This window comes from Stegostoma tigrinum, chromosome 11 (genome assembly GCF_030684315.1).
Source record: "Stegostoma tigrinum isolate sSteTig4 chromosome 11, sSteTig4.hap1, whole genome shotgun sequence".
Taxonomy (NCBI): domain Eukaryota; kingdom Metazoa; phylum Chordata; class Chondrichthyes; order Orectolobiformes; family Stegostomatidae; genus Stegostoma; species Stegostoma tigrinum.
Genome location: NC_081364.1, coordinates 20,192,085 through 20,210,651, shown reverse-complemented (window position 1 = coordinate 20,210,651; position 18,567 = coordinate 20,192,085). Strand labels below are relative to the sequence as shown.

Here is an 18,567-nt window from a genome sequence, read left to right as displayed (position 1 = left end):
ATGGACATATTCTAGCATATGGACATGCAACTAACAGTCACTGTTAACTTTCCATTCCATTTTATTAATATCTGTTGTTTGATGAGAACAACATTCACAAAATAACGAGAAATTAATTTTGAAAACTCAGTGTTCCCAAGGTATCAGACTGAGGGATTCATGACCTTCCTTGTAACCTACTGGTGGCTCTTTCAGACAACTAAAACAGCTAATATGTATTGTTGAGCAGCGGAGTAGAATTGACAAAGCTACATTTGATACAACTGTTTAAAGATTACAATCTCTATAGAAAAACCAGTCAGCTGGATAGGCTAGGACTTCTTTTCTCTGGAGAGTACAAGGCTGAAGAGTGGCCTTATAAGAGGCATAGATAAGATGCAGAGCAAAAGGTCCTTTCCATCAGATGGGAGAGTTCCAAACTGGGGGGCATATTTTTAAGGTGAGAAGAGAAAGATTTAAAAAGAGCACGAGTGGCAACCTTTATACACCGAGAGTGGTTCATGTGTGGAGTGAACTGTCAGAGGAAATGGTAAATGCAGGCACAATTACAGCATTTAAAAGACATTTGGATAAGTTCATGAATAAGAGTGGTTTGGAGGGATATGGGCCAAATGCAGACAAGTGGGACTAGCTTAGTTTGGGAACACGGTCACCATCAACTGGTTGGACTTAAGGATCTGTTTCTGTGCTGTGTGACTCTATGATTCTGAGACGACGCTCTCTCTTTCAAGGGCAGGTGACAGCCCAAGAGGTATAATTGCTGGACTGTTAATCTAGAGACTCAGGTAACATTCTGGGACTTGGGTTTGGATCCTGCCATGGCAGATGATGGAATCTGAATTCAATAAAAGTCTGGAATTATGAGGATAACGATGACCACAAGTCCATTATTGATTGTCAGAAAAACCTATCTGGTTCACCAATGTCCTTTCGAGAAGGAAACTGCCATCCTTACCTGATCTGGCCAACATGTGACTCCAGACCCATAGCAATGCAATTGGCTCTTAACTGGCAATTAGTGATGTACAGTAAATGCTGGTCTAGCCAGTGACACCCACACCACAAATTAATAAAAAAGTATCGGAAGTTAATCATTATGAACTGAAATTAAAAAGGATCTCAACTAATCAGCAAAACTATCGATCATGAAACTAATTGTTCATGTCAGTGCTCCTAGGAACCTCCACAGTAATAGGCACAATGTTCAATCCTCACTATTTGTGAACAATTCCAGGTCTAATTACTTCCTTATGCTCATCCCTTATTTATTCTTCTGTGTAACAATTAATGAGCTCATTTATTATTTTTCTTAATTCAAGAATCATAGAATCCCTACAGTGTGGAATCAGGACATTTGGCCCGTTGAGTCTGCACTGGCCCTCCAAAGAGCACGCCACCCAGACTCTCTCCTTACTCTATCCCTGTAACCCTGCATTTCCCATGGCTAATCCACCGAGACTACACATTCATAAGACCACAAGACATAGGAGTGGAAGTAAGGCCATTCAACCCATCAAGTCCACTCCGCCATTTAAATCAAGGCTGATGGGCATTTCAACTCCACTTCCCTGCACTCTCCCCGTAGCCCTTGATTCCTTCTGAGATCAAGAATTTGTCGATCTCTGCCTTGAAGGCATCCAACGTCCTGGCCTCCAGTGCACTCCGTGGCAATGAATTCCACAAGCCCACCACTCTCTGGCTGAAGAAATGTCGTCTCATTTCAGTTTTAAATTTACCCCCTCTAATTTTAAGGCTGTGCCCACGGGTTCTAGTCTCCCCGCCTAACGGAAACAACTTCCTAGCGCCCACCCCTTCTAAACCATACATTATCTTGTAAGTTTCTATTAGATCTCCCCTCAACCTTCTAATCCCAGGATCCTTAGCCGTTCATCATACGTTAAACCTATCACTCCAGGAATCACCTGTGTGAATCTCCGCTGGACACGCTCCAGGGCTAGTATGTCCTTCCTGAGGTGTGGGGCCCAAAATTGGACACAGTTTTCTAAATGGGGCCTAACTAGAGCTTTATAAAGCCTCAGAAGCACATCGCTGCTTTTATATTCCAACCCCCTTGAGATAAACGACAACATTACATTCGCTTTCTTAATTACGGACTCTACCTGCAAGTTAACCTTTAGAGAATCCTGGACCAACACTCCCAGATCCCTGGACACTGTGGGAAATTTAGCATGGCCAATTCACCTAGCCTGCACATCTTTGGACTGTGGGAGGAAACTGTAACACCCAGTAGAAACCCACACAGACAGAGGGAGAAGGCGCAACTCTACACAGAAAGTCACTCAAGGCTGGAATTGAACCCAGGTCCTTAGCACTATGAGACAAAAGTGCTAACCATTGAACCACTGTGCTGCCCCAAGAAAGCCTGGTTAATTGGTTTCTTTAAAAACGTAAGTTCATCTGGGTCTGCGAGAAAGCTATCCACAAAGCAGAGGATCTTTGTTAAATTAACCTTGTTGCTACGAGCCAAGGGGATGGATGAATATCAAAGGGAGCCAATTCACTGCTCCTCAACTGGGAGCTTAAAAGTTTGGGGTATCCCATCTGAAATTGAACCTCACCATGGCTTGATTTGAACACTTTCATCTCCCAATATGTGAATTAATGATGGAAAAGTGAGTAAAACAAGACATTCAAATTTCTTAACACCTCAATGAGTTCAGTACCTTGGGGTCAATATGGTAATTATAACGCATTTGGTTTTATATAATCCATATGGGTTGTCTGGGCTTTCCCTTTACTGCATTTATCAGGCCATTTTGACATACAGGTGAAAGGAAAAGTGGAAAATTCCCAGCCTTTGTCAGTGAAATTATACATATAATGAGAAGACTTCCGATTTTACAATTCTTAAGAAGTTGTAAATGAAAAAGTTAAAAGAACCGAATGTTCAAGTCTCCTGCCTGTTTAAACTGTGCCATTGCTGTTTTTTTTAAATGGAGTGTGTAAGCACTTACTATCCCGTGGCTGCTATTGCAATTTCCATTTCCATTTTGCTGGCTTCTGAGCAGGCCATCTGAAGAGTTCTGTCAGTCTATTGAAATATTAACATGAGTATCCAATTATGTCAACAGGACCATGCTTTTCCGTCATTCACTCACCCTGCCACACTATGCAATATCCACACACACTCTCTCTCTCTCTCTCTCTCACTCACACACACACACCTCCCCTTGCTGGCATGTCATCTTGTGGAAGAGGTAAGACAAAGAGGAGATAAAACTCCACACTTATAAGGAGAAAAACAAATTTTTGATGTGGTGAAACCAGTCCAGGAGGTTTCAGCAAAGCCACGTCTTATCGTTAATTAAACTTCAATGTAATGTGTCCTTGCCCCAGTCTGGGGTCAATCCAGGTCAGAACTCTCCATCCTGGCAGCTGGTTTGACCAAAGACAACCTCAGAGGTGAGTTCCTCTTCATTTTAATGAAGCTCGGAAGTGATGGGTTACTTTACCGGGTTCCACAAACCCAGAATGGACAGTTATCACACTGGCTGACCCATCCCACACCACACCCAACCCCATTAGAATTGCCTCTTTTAGCTTTGGGGCCAACAGGGCTGCATGATTATTCAGCAGCCTTCAATCCCTCAGTCCCTTCCAAATGGATTGGGCCTCCTTGCAGAAGGGAAACATATCTAACCCTCCCAAGATCCTGGTGCCAAAATTGATTTATTTGCCATTAATTTAATATTGAAGCTAATGTTGGGAGTTCATTGACTCAAACTGCAAATCAATTTGCTTATTATGGAGACATATTATTCAGTCTTAATAATGGATCTGTATGGATTAAGTTTAAACATTTAAGAATTGGACAGCTGAGAAGATTTTTTTCTCTGCCAATTTTAATTGTAACCATTAAGGGAAGTGATCTCACTCAGTAATGCACAGCTGTTTCATTATTAAAGTTATTTTCAGGGTGGGGAGAGACAATCTGGTTTGTTTTATTGAACTATTTAGTTTCCTCTGACATCATGTGAGTACTCTGTTGCCCTCTAGTGGCACCACCATGATGATTACTTTTGATCTTGCAGGTGCCGGTGTAGTTAGGCAAGCTATCAAATATTAATAATTAAAAGTATATATTTGAAAGAGTAGACTGCATCAGCTGAAAAAACAAATTAGGATAGTTGAAAATTTATTTTCTGAATTCCCAAATGATAGAAATGAATGACATTAGGAAACATGTTAAATTTATGTTAAGGATGAAAATTTATTGTTTCACAAATTCTTGTGAAGATTAGACAAAGAGGTGGAGGAGATCAAAGGCAGTATCAAAGCTGGCTTGAATGCATAATGTAAATAGATAAACATTATAAATATTTATTTAAATTAATATTGTACATTAACATCTAGGTAATTAAGCACCATAGTTCATAAGAAAACATAAGAACATATGAAATAAGAGCAGGATTAGGCTATCTGGTCCATCAGGCCTTTTCTACCGTTCAATAAAATCATCATTGATCTTTTCACGGTCTCAGCTCCACATACCAGCCTGGTCACCTTAACCCTTAATTCTCTTACTGTTCAAAAATGTATTTGTCTTTGCCTCAAAAACATTCAATGAGGTAGCCTCAATTGTTTCAGTGCGCAGGGAATTCCACAGACTCGATCTTTCCTTAAGGACACTGCAATGCATCAGCTGAGCATTGGCTAAACACATCAGACTCTGACATCTGGCAACCAAAGGAAAGCATGCCTTTGAAAGAGTAACACATGTCAGCAATTGGGTAGGTTTAATATTCCTGGTTTAGCACACCTATCTGATGTATTATGTAAAATAATGGATTGGTAGGGGATCACTGTAAAGACAACAATCGTATCTTGCCTTCAGAAGGTAATAAAATTCTTCAAATACCGTTTTCTTAGCCTGTGACATTACCTGAGTCTGCAAAGAAAATATATTCTTCTATTAATTTACAGCAATGCCTTGTTTCTCAGTATCATGTACACTGCTTATACAATGGCACACATCACTGAAATGAAACAGTGTAAATAAATTGTTTTTAATAACAGGTGACTTTTAAAATGTGTGTTAATTGGCATGATTTGCACTCACTGATAACTTCTTTACATTTAGCTTTCTAATATTTTTATCTTTATCTTCACTGAAATGTTGAACTCACAAATAGAAACAAAAAAAACATACATAAGAGTGGGGGTAGGCCATTCAACCCCTCGAGCCTGTTTCGCCATTCAATATGGTCATTACAGATTATTGAGCTCACTACTCTAATCCAACCTTCCCCCCATATCCTTTTATCCCATTAACCACAACAGCTACATCTATTTCTATACATACATAATGTTTTGACCTTAACCACTTTCTTGTGACTTAAAAGAGTATATTTGAAAGAATAGACTACATGAGCTGAAACAACATTAAGAGAGTTGAAAATTTATCTTCGGAATTCCCAAATGTTAACGATGGGTGATATCAATGGTAATGAATTCCTCAGGCTCACCACTCTCTGAGTGAAGAAATTTCTCCTCATTTTAGCTCTAAAAGGTTTATCCTGTATCCTTTAACTGTGACCCCTGTTTCTTGACCCCTCCACCATTCGAACATCCTTCTTCCATCTAATCTGTCTAGTTCTGTTATCATTTTATATGAGATCCCCATCATTCTTCTAAACTGCAGTGAATACCATCCTAACTGACTTAATCTCTCCCTATATGTCGATCTTGCCATCCCGGGGATTAATTTGTTAAACCTTTGCTGCATCCCCTCTATGGCAAGAACATCCTTCCATAGGTAAGTCGACCAAACATGCCCACAATATTCCAAATGTGGCCTCACAATACCAATACCAATTCCATCATGGCATCCTTGTTCCTGTACTCAAGTCCTCTCACTATGAATGCCAATGTACAAGTTGTCTTCTTTACATCCTCCTCCACTTGTTGCAGTGACTGATGCTTGTGGGCATCCCCTCTCTCAGTTTACAGCCATTCAAATAATAATCTGCTTTCCTATTTTTGCTACCAAGTGTATAACCTTACACTTATCCACGTTATACTTCATCTGTCATACATCTGCACCCTAGTGCAGCTTGTGCAAATCATACTGCAACATCTCTTTATCCTCCTCACAGCTCACCCTTACACCCAACTTGCTGTCATCTACAAATTTTGAGATATTACGTTTAATTTCCTCACCTAAATCAATGACACACATTGTGAATAGTTGGGGTCCTGGTACGGATCCCTGTGGAATCCCACTGGTCACTGCTTGCTGTTCAGAAGAAGACTCATTTGTTACTAAGACAACACAGTGTGGTGCTGAAGGAACACAGCAGGCCAGGTAGCATCAGAGGAGCAGGAAAGTTGACGTTTCGGATCGGGATCCTCATTTATTACTGCTCCTTGTTTCCTGTCTGCTAACCAATGTTCTATCTATCTCAATGCGCTACCTCCAGTAACAAAATATTTCTTAGATAGACAAAGGACTTCCTTGTCCAGTTAGTTTTTAAATTTGGGAAGTAAAAGGATCATTTTGCTAATTTGTATTCCCTGTACTGACTGAGCCTTAGTCACAAGAGTGCAAATCAGAATTTCCAATAAATTCTTCCAGTGAACTGTTCTAGGAGAATACATTTGTAAAAGTTCTCATTTGTGGGCAACTACATGAGGGGATGGGCACTAATTGCTGAAGATGTTTCTGTAAGTGGGCTCTGCAATTTTTGTTGAATGTCACCCATTAACAAAAATGCTATTTTCAGGGATCTTAAAAGTTTCTACTAACACATTTCTTTACAAGAGTATGATGAGTAAAGATTTGTGAACTGCACAGAGAAAGACATTTCAGAGCAATGGATGACATTCAAAAAATACACATCAACTTAGCCACTAGGCTTATAAATGGTAAATGTACTTTTTATCCTGAAAAATGGCAAGTAAATATATTGGTGTCAAAATTGTAAAATAACTAAACAATTAAAATTATGTCATTGAGTTCAGCAGGAAGCAAGATTGGGTGTGCCAGATGGGTAAACTGTTAGCATTGTTTGGCTGGAAAGCAGCATTTTGAAGGAAATCATTAGGGAGTTTATATAGGTTAATTAGAACAAAAAGGATTTATTGATACTTTCTGGAGAATTAATGGAATAACGACTGAAGTCTTTGTGCTAACCCAGACACTTCATAGAAAAAGTAAGAGGAGTTAAGTAAAAACTTGCAGTTATACTGCACGTTTCATGGCTTCAGGATATCCCAAAATCCTTTAAAACCAATTAAATATTTATAGCACAACAACAAAAAAACATGGTCCAAACTGGTCAATGCCCATGATGATGCTACACACCAACATCTTTCTTTCTCCCATGCTGTAATTTAACATGCTGTTGAATGGACCTTTAACATCTGCATGTGGCACCAACTCTGGGAACAGCATCTGATAGATGTTTGCAAATATTCCAAGTGGCTGTACAACTAAGAGGGAATATTCTTTCTAAGTATTTTCCACACAAAGAATGTCCTCCTGAATTCAAGGTGCTTTTGAAGTGTTATCAGTGCTGTAATGTAGGAAATGTGGCAGCCAATTTAAACATAGCAAGGTCCTCCCAATAGTAGTATTAACAACTAGATAATCTATTGGTTGAGGTATAACTATGGTTAACTTACCCAGGAGAAAGTCTTGCTTTCATCAAAACAGTACTATGAACAGATGGATCCTCAATTTATTAACAAAGGATGGCTCTTTCAATAAAGCAGCACCCCCTCAGATTAGACAGTAGCCTAGACATCATGTTTAAGTGTCTAGAATGAGACTTTAAGTCATAACCTTCTGATTCCAAAGACAGAATACCACTAATTGAGACATAAATGACAAGGAAGTCTGAAAGACTTAAAAAAAACTAGACAAACAAAAGAGGTTAATTCTTTTTTTAGATTCCCTACAAGCGTGGAAACAGGCCCTTTGGCCCAACAAGTCCACACCGCCCCTTGAAGCATCCCACCCAATCCCATCTCCCTATAACCCACACACCCCTGAATACTACGGGCAATTTAGCATGGCCAATCCACCTAGCCTGCACATCTATGGACTGTGGGAGGAAACCGGAGCACCCGGAGGAAACCCACGCAGAATGTGCAAACTCCACAGAGACAGTCACCTGAGGGTGGAATCGAACCTGGGTCCCTGGCGCTGTGAGGCTGTAGTGCTAACCACTGAGCCACCGTGCCGCACAATGAACAATGGTGAGAATTTTGTAGTGAAATTCCAAGACCAGAAACATAATTCATCAGTTGAAATCATTATGGAAGAATTGGTAGGCCTGAAAAGTTATTTAATCTTAAAAGATACCAGAGGGAGATGTTTATAAATGCAGCAAAACTTGACCTAAATGTGATTGAGAGGGTATTTCATGCTTCAAGTAGTTGACTTATGAAAAACTGCTGTCTAATACATTGAATATGGCTCGGGTTGGCATAGTTACTTAACCCACTAAATGTACACAAAGTTGGCATAACTGTTTAGCCCATTGAATGGCGTAGTGGGTTGGCATAACTACCTCAGACATTGAATGGGGATTGTGTTGGCATAGCTACATAGCACTTTGAATAAAGAAATTGAAAAGGAAATCGCAATGGCACAGCTTGGCTGGCACTGCATGGCACCTGGTGCATTGAATGGTTCAGAATAGACTGTCACAGTGAATATGAATTCAGTCGGACTACACTACCATTTAAAACAGCCTTGGAAACTCAGTTGAAGTCCTAAAAAGTATACTTTGCTGTTCACCATGTAGCTGAATAAGATGCACGTAGCGAGGAGGGAAACCAACATCTGTCCAAATGATTTTGGATGTGGATGTATTTTGAATACCCTCGAATTGTAATATTTTATATACTTCAAATCAAGGCAGCCACGAAAAACAGAATCTCAACGCTCAGGCCAAGAACCACAAAGAACTAAATGTGCCAATTATTAATGGACAGAGAGACGAAGGCAAATTACAGAAGGGAGACCAGAAATGCTTTGTAATCGGAACTGCATCCAGTGACTAAAATTGCAGAAGTACGCCCGTTAGGAAGGTTTTATGGACCCAAATATCGGGATGTTTGTAACAGTTACTTCCCGTGAGAAACAAGTAAAAAAAAAGCTAACGATTGCGACTATCAGCCTTTCTTTAACCAGAAAATTTCATTAAGCCCTGAGTCAGTGCAGGAGACCGAAAAATGTGCAAACGCCGAGTTTTTTCTGTTCGTGCTTTCACGAAGGAAATGGGACCTGGAATGTATTGCGGGGATAACCACAATGTGAACATTAAATGCGAGGGCTTTGACAGATCCTGTCTCTGCCTGAAATTTCTTACTCAGAAAAGTTTGTTTTCCTCAATGTTTTGGTGGTGGGGAGTTGGAATGAAAGCGCCCTCTTCTCCGATATGTGAGATATGAAGGGACGGTCCGGAAGCTTTTCTGAGTTGTGTGTGTGTGTGTGTGTTTCCTTTCTCTGCTTTTGGACTGAACTGTCTGCAGAGTGTGCAGGGTTAGAGAACAGAAATCTGCAGTGAACAACTGGCAGTGCCCGGGAGACGACTGAACCGAGCGGAAGCATCCCTGGCACCCCCCCCCCCCCCACCTCCCTCCCAAAACCTGGGATATTATTATAATTTTTAATGTCAGTGTAGAAACAGGCGGATTTCCGAACATCTGTCCCGCTCTGATACGGCAGGAGGAAATCTGCAATGTTCCTGTTTTCTGGGCTACTTTTAAATGTAAATACTTGGGTCCTTATGCATGTCTACATCAAACAGAAGTGAATCGTTCCAGGAGCATTGATTCTTACCCACGTGATGTTTTGCCCCCTCCAAAACAACTCTGAGCCTAGCTACAGGGCTGTCGCTTTAATTCCCATCCTCATGTCCACTTGCAGCTGGGAAGTGGTCGAGGCGCGCAGCAGATGAGCGTGTTCTCCCGACCCCTCCCCTCCCCAATCCATTTGTTGTTTCAATCGGCCAGTGTATTTTCTGGATCCACTCGGCTCTCCTCCACTGTGACCTCTAGGATCGCCGAGCAAGGAGAAGCAAGAAGGGACAACGAAAAAAAACAGCTCGCCGATCTGAGCTGACGAATGCTGAAGCGATGGAAAGTGTCAGTTTGTGGCGTTTGGCAGCGCTGGGGCTGTTACTGCTGCTCACTCGGTGCCCTCAGTCTGTAACAGGGCAGAACGGAAAGGTAAGGAGCCTGGGTTACAGTGACAGTGACATAGCAGTGTGAGTGTGCTAGGTTCGCCGTCTCTGTTCGTTTACTTGTTTTGGGAAGTCGTCATTCCCTAGTCCCCCTCCCCCCTCCCCTTCGCAGGGGCAGATTTCCCTCGGGTTGGAAATGGGTTAGGGAATTTCTTTTTCTTACATTCTGTTGAGCTCTTCCTGCGGAAATATGGTTGTGGTATTGTCACTGGGCTTGAAATTCAGACGCGTGCCCTGTGGGACAGGGGTTCAACTCCCACCATCCCATTTCAATGTGATTAATAATCTGGAATTAAAAGCTAGTCTAAATCATTGTGTCGCAGCACATCTAGTTTACTAAAGCCCTTTAGGGAAAGTAATCTCCATCCCTACCCAGTCTAGCCTCCATGTGACTCCAGACCCACAACGATGTGGTTGATTCTCAACTGCCCTTTGAGATGGCCCTAGACAGCTGATCAATTCAAGAACAATTGAATTCAAAGCTAAAGGCAGTGCAGGATGGACATAACTGATGGCCATTTCTGTGGCAGCCACATGGCATGTAGGAATAAAGGAAAAATTAACAGGAGTGGAAGTAAATGCTGCAGGAACTGTCGTGAGATTTTAGACTCATTGTCCTGGCGTGACTTGAGACCAGAAGCTCTTATTGCTGGGTTGCTTTGAAATAGATCCTTGTATCTGAAGAAGGGAGAAGGGCAACAAATCAAAGATTGCACCACTGTGGTACAACCTAGATGCCTTGTTTTTGTTTGCTTCTTGCATCAATATGCATATTGTAGCATCTTGTTTTCTTCAGTGTGCGTGTTGAAATCAAGCCTCTAACGGAATTCAAATGCAGAAGGGTAAGAATTGGGTGGGGTGGATTTAGTTGCGATGGTCATGTGTGGGACAAGGACTTCCATTCTGATATTTTTCCTTACAAGTTACAAAAAATTGACACTCCATGTTTTACTAACCAATGCCTCTGTAACAGAAAGTACCAAAAACATACATCTAAATTCATGACTTTTAATAAGCTTTTTCATTCCTTCTATGCGTTATTTTTCAGCATTAGATTAATACGTGATTGTACGTCCCTGCCAGTGCTATATTAACACACTGTTTCAGTACCGTGTCTGGAATATGAGGGTAGTATGAAGTATCACACTAAACATGACACACAATGAAAAAAAAGCTGCAAGTGTCTGGTTCACTTTTTAGTTTTTGGCAGCCCATTCAAAAATACAGACTGATTGCTTTATCTGGCTCAGTTATAATTCTTAAAATGCTGGTTTACACTTGTTAGCTGTTACCTCCTTTCAACCAAATTTCTTGTGTTTTACCTTCACTCTGAAAGGTGCTTTCTCAATATCTGCCATTTTCATTCTTTATGGTAATGAGCACTACATTTATTCTGCTTCACTTTATTTACAAAAGTCATAAGATGTGGATATTAAACAAATGTGATATGGATATTGAAATCATTTTCATGTTTCCTTATGAATTGTGCTTTCCACCAGCGATATCACATAAAGGTAAAGCTGCCATGGTTCTGCTGGACCGTGGGGCTGCTCTTGTATTAGAGAGAGGTGACTGGTGGTGGTTTAACCTGAGGGTCAAGCATGAGGTGAGGGGAAGAGTTGAGAAGGACAGTCCTTCAGGGAAACAACAGCTAGAAGAGGAATTGCTGTTGGCATTGCTCTGCATAGCAAACCAGCTAACCAACCCCCTGATAAATATTGGATATTTGAGTGAGAACACATGCTTTTGGCTGATGGAAATAAATGTAGATATTTGGGATAAAGAGAAAAGACTTCTTGTAGGCCTATGATTCCACTCATGCCATAGAGTCATACAGCACAGAAATAGCCCCTACAGCCCAACCCGTCCATGCCAACCAAGTATCCCAAACTACATTACTCCCATTTGCCTGCATTTGGCCCATATCATTCTAAATCTTTCCTATCCATATATTTATCCAAATATCATTTAAATGTTGTAACTGTACTCATCTCTACCACTTCATCTGGCAGCTTCAAATAAAGCATCATCCTCTGTGAAAAAGTTGCCCTTCAGGTCCCTTTTAAATCTTGTCCCTTTCACTTAAACATATGCCCTTTAGTTTTGGATTCCCTTAACCCCTACCTTGGCTATTCACCTTATCTATGCACCTCAGGATTTTATAAATCTCTATAAGGTCACCCTTCAGGCACTTATGCTCCAGGAGGAAAAGTCCCAGCCTATCCAGCCTCTTCTTGTAATTCAAACCTCCAGTCTTGGTAACATCACTATACATCTTTATTGCAACCTTTCCAGTTCAATAACATGCTTCCTATCGTGGAGTGATCAGAATTGTACACAGTAGCCCAAATGTGGCCTTACCAATGTCTTGTACAGCCATAACATGACATCCCAGTTCCTGTACTCAATGTTCTGACCAATGAAGAAAAGCATCCAAATGCCAACTTCACCACCCTGTCTAACTGTGATGCCACTTTCAAGGAACTATGTACCTGAACCCCTAGATCTCTCTGCTCGACAACACTCTCCAGACTCCTATCCTTAACTGTGTAAGTCCTGCCATGGTTTGTCTTACGAAACTGCAAAAGGTCGCATTTATTAAACTAAAATGCCACCTGCCATTCCTCAGCCCACCGGCCCAGTTCATCATGATCCGGCTGTGCTTTTTGGTAACCTTTTTCACTGTTCACTATACAACTAATTTTTGTGTCATCTGCAAACTTATTAATCATGTCTCTTATATTCTCATCCAAATTGTTGACATAAATGACAAATAAAAGTGGACTCAGCACCGCATCATGTGGCACATTGCAAGTAACAGGTCCGTAGTCTAAACAACAACCCTCTACCATCACCCTCCTCTCCTACCATCAAGCCAATTCTGCATCCAATTGGTTAGATCTCTCTGGATCTCATGTGATCTAACATGCTAACCATTCTACAGTGTGAAACCTTGTCTAAGGCATTGCTGAAGTCCATGTAGACAATGTCTACCACTCTGCCTTTAACTATCTTCTTGGTCACCTCTTCAAAAACTTGATTAAATTTTGAGACACGATTTCCCAAGCACAAAATTGTGCTTACTGTCCTAAATCCGTCATGCCTTTCCAATTGTCTCTTAGAATCCACTCCAACAATTTACCCACCACTGAAGTCGGGCTCACTGGTCTGTAGTTCCCTTGCTTTTACTTGCAGCCTTTCTTAAATAATGGCACAACATTAGCCACCCTCCAGTCTTTTGGCATCTCATCCATGGCTACTGATGATAAAAGTATCTTTGCTAGGAGCCCTGCAATTTCTTCCATTACATTCCACATTGTCCTGGGATACACTTGATTACATCCTGGGGATTTATTTACCTTTATGCATTTTAAGACCCCCAGCAACTTCTCTTCTGTTATATGGATTCTTTTCAAGACATCACTATTTACTTTCCTGTGTGCCCTAGCTTCCATGTCTTTCTCCACAATAAATACTGACATGAAAAATTCATTTAAGATCTCACCCATTTCCTGTGGATCAATGCATTGGTGGCTTCATTGATCTGTAAGGAGCCCTATTCTCTCTCTAGTTACTTTTTTGCCCTTAATATACTTTGTACAATCACCTTGGATTAACCTTAACCTTATCTGCCAAAGCAAGCTTATGTCCCCCTTTTGCTGTCCTTATTTTCCTCTTAAGTGTACTCATGTACCCCTTATACTCCTCAAGGATTCACTTGATCCCAGCTGTCTGACATATCTGAAATATGCCTCCTTCCTTTTCCTGACCAGAGCCTCAATATTTCAAGTCTTCCAGTATTCCCTACTCCTGCAAGCCTAGCCCTTCACACTAGCAGGAACATGTTGTCCCTGAACTCGTTAGCTCACTTTTGAAAGCATCCCACTTGCCAGATCTCCATTTACCTGTGAACAGCCTCCCCCAGTCAACTTTTGAAAGCTCCTTTCTAATACCATCAAAATTGGCCTTGCCCCAGTTTAGAAGTTTAACTTGTGGACCAGGCCTATTCTTTATCATAACTACTTTAAAACTAATTGGCTTGTGGTAATTGGTGCCAAAGTGCTCCCGCACTAACATTTCAGTCACTTGCCCTTACCTTATTAAGAGGAGGTCAAATTTTGCCCCTTGTCTAATAGGGACATCCGCATATTGATTGAGAAAGTTTTCTTGACACATTTTACAAATTCCTTCCCATCCAAGCCATTAACTCTGTGGCAGTCTCAGTCTATGTTTGGAGAGTTAAAATCCCCCACTATTACAACCCTGAATACTTACACCTATTTGTGATCTTCCTACATATTTGCTCCTCAGTTTCGCATTGACTACAGGGGAGCCTATTGTACAATCTCATCAAAGTAATCATCCCCTTTTTATTTCTCAATTCCAATGAATTGACCAAGTATGGATCATATTGGACTTTCAAATTCTTTTTGAAAATATTTTTTGTTGATTGATCATTTCAGGATAATGTACAGTGACAAAAGGAATGCAATTTAGACTGCTCAGATGTAACGTGATAGTTCTGTTCTTGTGTAAACCTGCGTTGTAAGAAAATTGTGCAATTACAGTGCCATTTAAAGTAATGGGGACGGAATTGTGTTATAGCCAATACAGGTTGGGAAAGTTCGCATTCTACAAGTGTCGTTTTATAATTCTTCAATCATGTTAAAACCAATGTGTGTTGAAGAAATAGGCACTATATCAGAATGACTGTACTGAGTTCAAATGTGTTCTTTCCATAAAATACAATGGGTTTGCAGGCAAATTAGTACATTAAGATGAATATGATTACTGGCATTATAGTTGAGAGCAAAGTATTAACTGTGACCATCTTTGGTTCAGACCCTGATGCATTTCTGAGTTGCACAATGAATCCCATTTTTATTCCCAATATGTAAATGGAAATGACAATCAAGTAGATTTAGTAAGGGGCATGAAACTCATCTGTCAGTTTTCAACCAAAGAGATGAAGCTAAAAATTGTCCTTGATCTGGCTGACATAAACATTTGATGCCTGTTCTCTTCCTGCTTTTCAACAATCTTAGAAACGTCAAAAATGCAATGAACAGATAAAGCTGACGACAGCCACTGCCTGTACCTCCTGTGCAATAAGCCAAAATCTCTTGTGTCCTCGAGGCTTCCAGAAGGTCACGCAAGACTTCGGGATCAGAGACTGCAGGTAGTTACCATGAAAGACAACACCTCAAGTTCAATTAAACCACTTGGCACTAAATGATTACAGAGGATATACTAAAGAAAGTAATTCCATGGTTATAGCAATACTGTAACACTCATAAGTATAATCTGATTACTGTGTATACTTCAATTTTGTAGCATTTTGGGGAGATCGAATCTGGATTATTATTTTCAGTTTTGATCCCCTTACCTAAGGAAGGATGTACTGAGTGCAGGAAGTGTTTACCAGGCTAATTCCTGGGAGGCTGGACTGAGCAAAGAGGTGAGGTTGAGGAGGCTGGGCTGGTATTTTCTAGAATGAACAAGAGGTGATCTCATTGAAACTGAAAGGATTCTTCAAGAAATACACAGGGTAGATGCAGAAAGGATGTTTCCCTTAGCGTGTGTCTAGAACCAAGGAATACAGTCTCAGAGTAACGGGAAATCCATTTGGGACTGACTTGATGAGGAATTTGTTCACTCAGAGGGTTGTGAATCTTTGGAATTCTCAGCCCAACAAGGCTCTGGAAGCTCAGTCATTGAAAATGTTCAAGTCAGAAGTTGATAAATTTCTAGACACTAATGATGATATTTTGGAATGGGGGATAGTATGAGAAAATGGCATTAAAATGGTTGGTTAGCCATGATGTAGAATGGTGGAGCAGGTCAGAGGGGCTGAATGGCCTACTCCTGCTTCTATGTACCTAATTTCCTACATAGCCTAATTTAACAAGTTTGAGCTGGTGATGCAGAGCCAGTTTTGTGGTTTGCATGGTGTCATGACCTTGGATCAGAACCTCAAAATTACTATAAACATTTTCAACATGCAGTTCCAAAATGTGGTTTATAAAAGAGGACTGATACAGCAAAAAAGTAGCTGCAGATATAAATTAGGTGCCTGTCTGGAAAGAGAGAGAGAGAGAGAGAGAAAGAGAGACAGTGAGTGTCCTTTGGAATGTCACACCTGAAAATGTGAAGGCACCCTCAAAATGGGAACACCATAGTCCCACAGAAGAGAGACAGCTGCTGGTGGTTTAACTTGAGGTCACCATGCCTCAAGCAAGGGGTGAGGCTGAGAAGGAGAGTCCTTAGTGGTTACGTCACTTGATGTGGGAATTAAACCCTTGCTGTCAGCATCACTATGCATTGTAAACCAGCGATCCAGCCAACTGAGCTAAAAAACCAGCCAAATCACAAGCTTTCAAAGGGGCAAGAGGCAAGTCTTAAAAAGTCTAGGACTGTAATCACTTCTAACTACAAAGGTAATGAAGAATTGGACAACCTCCAGTTTAACAGTCAACCATTTTTGCAGAATATGTCCCAAACTACAGACACATTTTGCGTTTTCCGTTTGAAGAGGTTAAAAAGCCAGTTCCATTGTTGCTGGAGTGTGCTAATGGATCTGGGGTTGTCTTGTGAGTACTAGTTGGACTGGAACTCTCGCGTGTGTGTGTGTGTGTGTGTGTGTGTGTGTGTGTGTGTGTGTGTGTGTGTGTGTGTGTGTGTGTGCGCGCGCGCGCGCACGCTAGTGGGCTATGGTGTCTACGTGTACAAACCTAGGTTTGGGCATTAGTGTGCTGTGCAGGTCACAGTTGAAGAAGTATCCCCTGGTTACCCCTGTGCTGCAGATAACGAGACTTTCTCACTCTGACAATAGAAGTCCCTGAACTAACTTGACAAATGGAAGGAAACAAGACAACAGAAGAATCTTCTCTCATTCTGATTGCTGGAATTTAGTCACATCGAAAGAAATCAGTCCAAGTGGGCCTCAATCAATCTGCAAAACCAAGAATCTTGAAATAAACAGTTCAATTACCAGTGTAAATACTACTGGTAACCTCCATTGTAACTGCTGTAAAGTTCAATCTCCCTTTTTCACAAATAATTCAGAGACCAATCTATCTATTTCTTTTTACTATTTGACTCTTGTCATTCCTAATTTGTGTGTATGTGTGGTGCGCCATTAATTCTTCTCGTGTTAATATTAATAAACGTTCTTTGTTAACTCAAAAATGCCTGGTTGAATTGTTTCCTTCTCAAACATAAGTTCATTTGGATCCTGGTACCCATAAGGGAAAGAATCCATTTTTAACTTAACCTTGTTGCAACCAGCTGAGGGGGTTGGTGAATAAAGAACGTGAGACAGATCATCCCTCCTCATCCAGGAGCTTAACATTTTGGGGTATCTTGTCTTGAATTGTAAGAAATCAGGGAACTTTACCAGGGCACTAAGTGTAACGGTAGGTTTGAAAAATAGGATGTGTATGATTTTTAAGCTGCATTTTCAAATGGTAGTTTTAGGGCCACAAGGAAGCCAAACTGCTGAAAAATATGTGGATAATTTGTGATTAAATTTGCATTTAAATGAGGTGCCTTGACAGAATTCCTAATTTTTTGGTGATACATCATCTTTGTGTCTTGTTGGTTGCCTCAGTAATGTTAAGATTTAACGTAAAGATTATAATTCTGCAGCAGTTGTGACCACTGTTATTTAATTTGCATTTTCACTTGTAATATGGTACAATTTGCTACATGCCTAAGCCTGCTAACTTTGGGATTTATTTATCTGCAAAAACATCTCTTCATTACTCCTGTTTGCTGTTGCCGTTTGAAACACGGTAAATTTTGAGGAAGAGAGATAACGAGGTGTAGAGCTGGATGAACACAGCAGGTCAAGCAGCATCAGAGGAGCAGGAAGGCTGATGTTTCGGACCTAGACCCAATGTTGAGGAAGGCTGGTTCTTGGGATGCTTCATAGAACTGCAAGGCTTGGATAAGGAAGCTCCATGATGACGAACAAATGCAGTGTGCAACACTTGAGAGATTCTTCTTTGCACTGCCACTATACTGAAATTTGTGCTTTTGGACCTTATTTGTATCTCCCAGTGTATCCCAGGAGAGTTGTCTATGTCAAGAAAACTAAGTGCTGGAGAAACAGAATTCATGTTTTGAGTCCAATATGATGCTTGTTCAAATGCATCGGGACTCAAAATATTAATTTTGTTTCTCCCTTTGCAGGTGCTCTCAGAATGTCTCCAACAGTTTCTGTCTTTAATTCAGATTTCCAGCATTCACCATATTTTACTTTGGTTTTAGAGTTGTCTTTGCCTCTTATGCTTCACAAGAAAACTGATCCCAGAGTTTTGCAATTGGCTACAGGGTGGATTCTAGAACACTA

At 40.7% G+C, this 18,567-nt stretch overlaps 1 protein-coding gene across 1 annotated transcript in view; it reads left to right on the top strand.

Moving 5' to 3' along the window:
* The first annotated feature begins 9,421 nt into the window (after positions 1 to 9,421).
* Positions 9,422 to 18,567, top strand: part of stab1 (stabilin 1) — a 258,505-nt gene continuing 249,359 nt past the window's right edge. The window contains exons 1-2 of the mRNA XM_048547400.2: positions 9,422 to 10,200; positions 15,260 to 15,393. Of these exons, the coding sequence (XP_048403357.1) occupies positions 10,108 to 10,200; positions 15,260 to 15,393 (227 nt within the window). The 5' untranslated portion in view covers positions 9,422 to 10,107. The remainder of the gene's footprint in view (positions 10,201 to 15,259; positions 15,394 to 18,567) is intronic.